Source organism: Penaeus japonicus, unplaced genomic scaffold, assembly GCF_977035675.1.
Source record: "Penaeus japonicus unplaced genomic scaffold, GWHDUDI00000001_assembly GWHDUDI00000003, whole genome shotgun sequence".
Classification (NCBI taxonomy): Eukaryota; Metazoa; Arthropoda; class Malacostraca; order Decapoda; family Penaeidae; genus Penaeus; species Penaeus japonicus.
Window position 1 is genome coordinate 42,972,166 of NW_028234405.1, and position 2,500 is coordinate 42,974,665.

The 2,500-nt window shown below is 28.8% G+C and overlaps 1 protein-coding gene across 1 annotated transcript in view; it reads right to left on the bottom strand.

The window, feature by feature from the left end:
• Positions 1-2,500, bottom strand: part of LOC122242761 (uncharacterized) — a 48,601-nt gene that overhangs the window by 41,465 nt on the left and 4,636 nt on the right. The window contains exon 4 of the mRNA XM_086534940.1: positions 1,804-1,960. Within this exon, the coding sequence (XP_086391066.1) occupies positions 1,804-1,960 (157 nt within the window). The remainder of the gene's footprint in view (positions 1-1,803; positions 1,961-2,500) is intronic.

A 2,500-nucleotide genomic window follows, 5' to 3' on the forward strand; every position in this document is an offset into this window, starting at 1 on the left:
TAACAGTAATACTACTACTAATGATAACTGTAATAGTAAAAACAACACGAATGATAATAACAATGATGATAATAATGATAATATCGATAATAACACTACTGCTAAAAATAATCATAATAACGATAATGATAATAAGAATAATGTTGGTGATATTGATATAATGAACACAATAATGATGATCGTTTTCCTTCTTATAATCATCCTTATCATCAGTATTCTATTTTTTTTATTGTTATCATCATCAATGTTGTTGTTATTTTTTACCATTATTATTATTATCATCATTATTATTATCGTTTTCATTAACATCGTCATTATCATTATCATTATCGTTTTCATTACCCTCGTTATTATTGTTATAATTAATGTTCTTATTATCATCATTATCATTGCTACCATCGTTATAATTATCAATGGCATTGCTATCATAATTATCATTATTACCATTATCATCATGGCCATCATTATAATTACTATCATTATCCTTACTATCATTGTTGTTGTTATCATTATCATTATCATTAAGGCATCATAACTATTATTTCTATTTTTTTCTTTATCATCATTATAACTATCAATATCATTATTATTACTATCATTATTATCAGGATAATTATTATCATTATTATTACTACTATTATCATCATCATTGTCTTATCGATATTACGATTATCATTATTATAATCATCATTACTATGGCTGTTATCACTATCCTAACTAATGTTATTTGTCTAATATTTATATTATTCTTATTGTCGCTATTATCATCACCTTTATCATTGTCACTATCATCATCATTATAGTAATGATCTTCATATTCATTACCATCACTAATTATCATTAACATTGTCACCATTAAAAGGCCTTATAAAAGACAGATAAATAAGGCATAATGACTATAGGATCTTAATGAGGTTTTCATATATCAAAGTAGTTAATTAGGTATCTCTTTTGATATTTAATTCTTAATGAGGTACTGAGCAAGTTTTTTTTTCCTTTTTTTTCGTGAGTAATTTCATCAGGTGTTTGTTTTTCTTAATTAAGGCATTGGGTTAGAATTTGAATAAGTTTTTACGTTCTTTATGAGGTATTTTGGTCTCCTTGAGATAGTTAAGTCTTAATGAGGTATTTTACGAGATAACCTGTTCTTAATTAGACATTTTACGAGATATCCTCTTCTTAATTAGGTATTTTATGAGATAGCTTATTCTTAATTAGGTATTTAAAGAGATAATCTGTTCTTAATTAGACATTTACGAGATATCCTGTTCTTAATCAGGTATTTTATGAGATAACTTATTCTTAATTAGGTATTTACGAGACAATCTGTTCTTAATTAGACATTTACGAGATATCCTGTTCTTAATCAGGTATTTTATGAGATACCTTATTCTTAATTAGGTATTTAAAGAGATAATCTGTTCTTAATTAGACATTTACGAGATATCCTGTTCTTAATCAGGTATTTTATGAGATAACTTATTCTTAATTAGGTATTTACGAGACAATCTGTTCTTAATTAGACATTTACGAGATATCCTGTTCTTAATCAGGTATTTTATGAGATAACTTATTCTTAATTAGGTATTTACGAGACAATCTGTTCTTAATTAGACATTTTACGAGATATCCTCTTCTTAACTAGGTATTTTATGAGATAGCTTATTCTTAATTAGGTATTTAAAGAGATAATCTGTTCTTAATTAGACATTTTACAAGACATCCAAGTCTGAATGAGGCCTTTCACGAAATATCTTCTTCCTAACAAAAGTAACTCAACTAAGCTCTTCCTCTCAGACTCACCCGTTATGAGGTAAGTACCCTCAAGGTAGTACTTATTCGAGGCCGAGGTGTCGTTAGCCTCCATCTCGTAATCTCCTCCTCCGTCACCGAAGTTAAGGAGGTATGGAAGTTTGATTTCTATGGTCACGTTCACCATTGTTGAGACGAGGACCTCGGTCTGCAATGGGCGAGTGGGTTGATATTGATGGTGATGATTGTGATGATGAGGATAAGGGTTATAGTGATGATTATAATGATGATAGTTATAAAGGTGATTGTTATGGTGATGATTGTGATGATGAGGATAAGGGTTATAGTGATGATTATAATGGTGATGATAGTTATAAAGGTGATGGTTATGGTGATGATTGTGATGATGAAGATAAGGGTTATAGTGATGATTATGATGGTGATGATAGTTATAAAGGTGATGGTTATGGTGATGATTGTGATGATGAGGATGAGGGTTATAGTGAAGATTATGATGTGATGATAGTTATAAAGGTGATTGTTATGGTGATGATTGTGATGATGAGGATAAGGGTTATAGTGATGATTATGATGTGATGATAGTTATAAAGGTGATGGTTTTGGTGATGATTGTGATGATGAGGATAAGGGTTATAGTGATGATTATGATGTGATGATAGTTATAAAGGTGATGATTATGATGATGAGGATAATGATTATAGTGATGATTATAATCATGATGATAGTT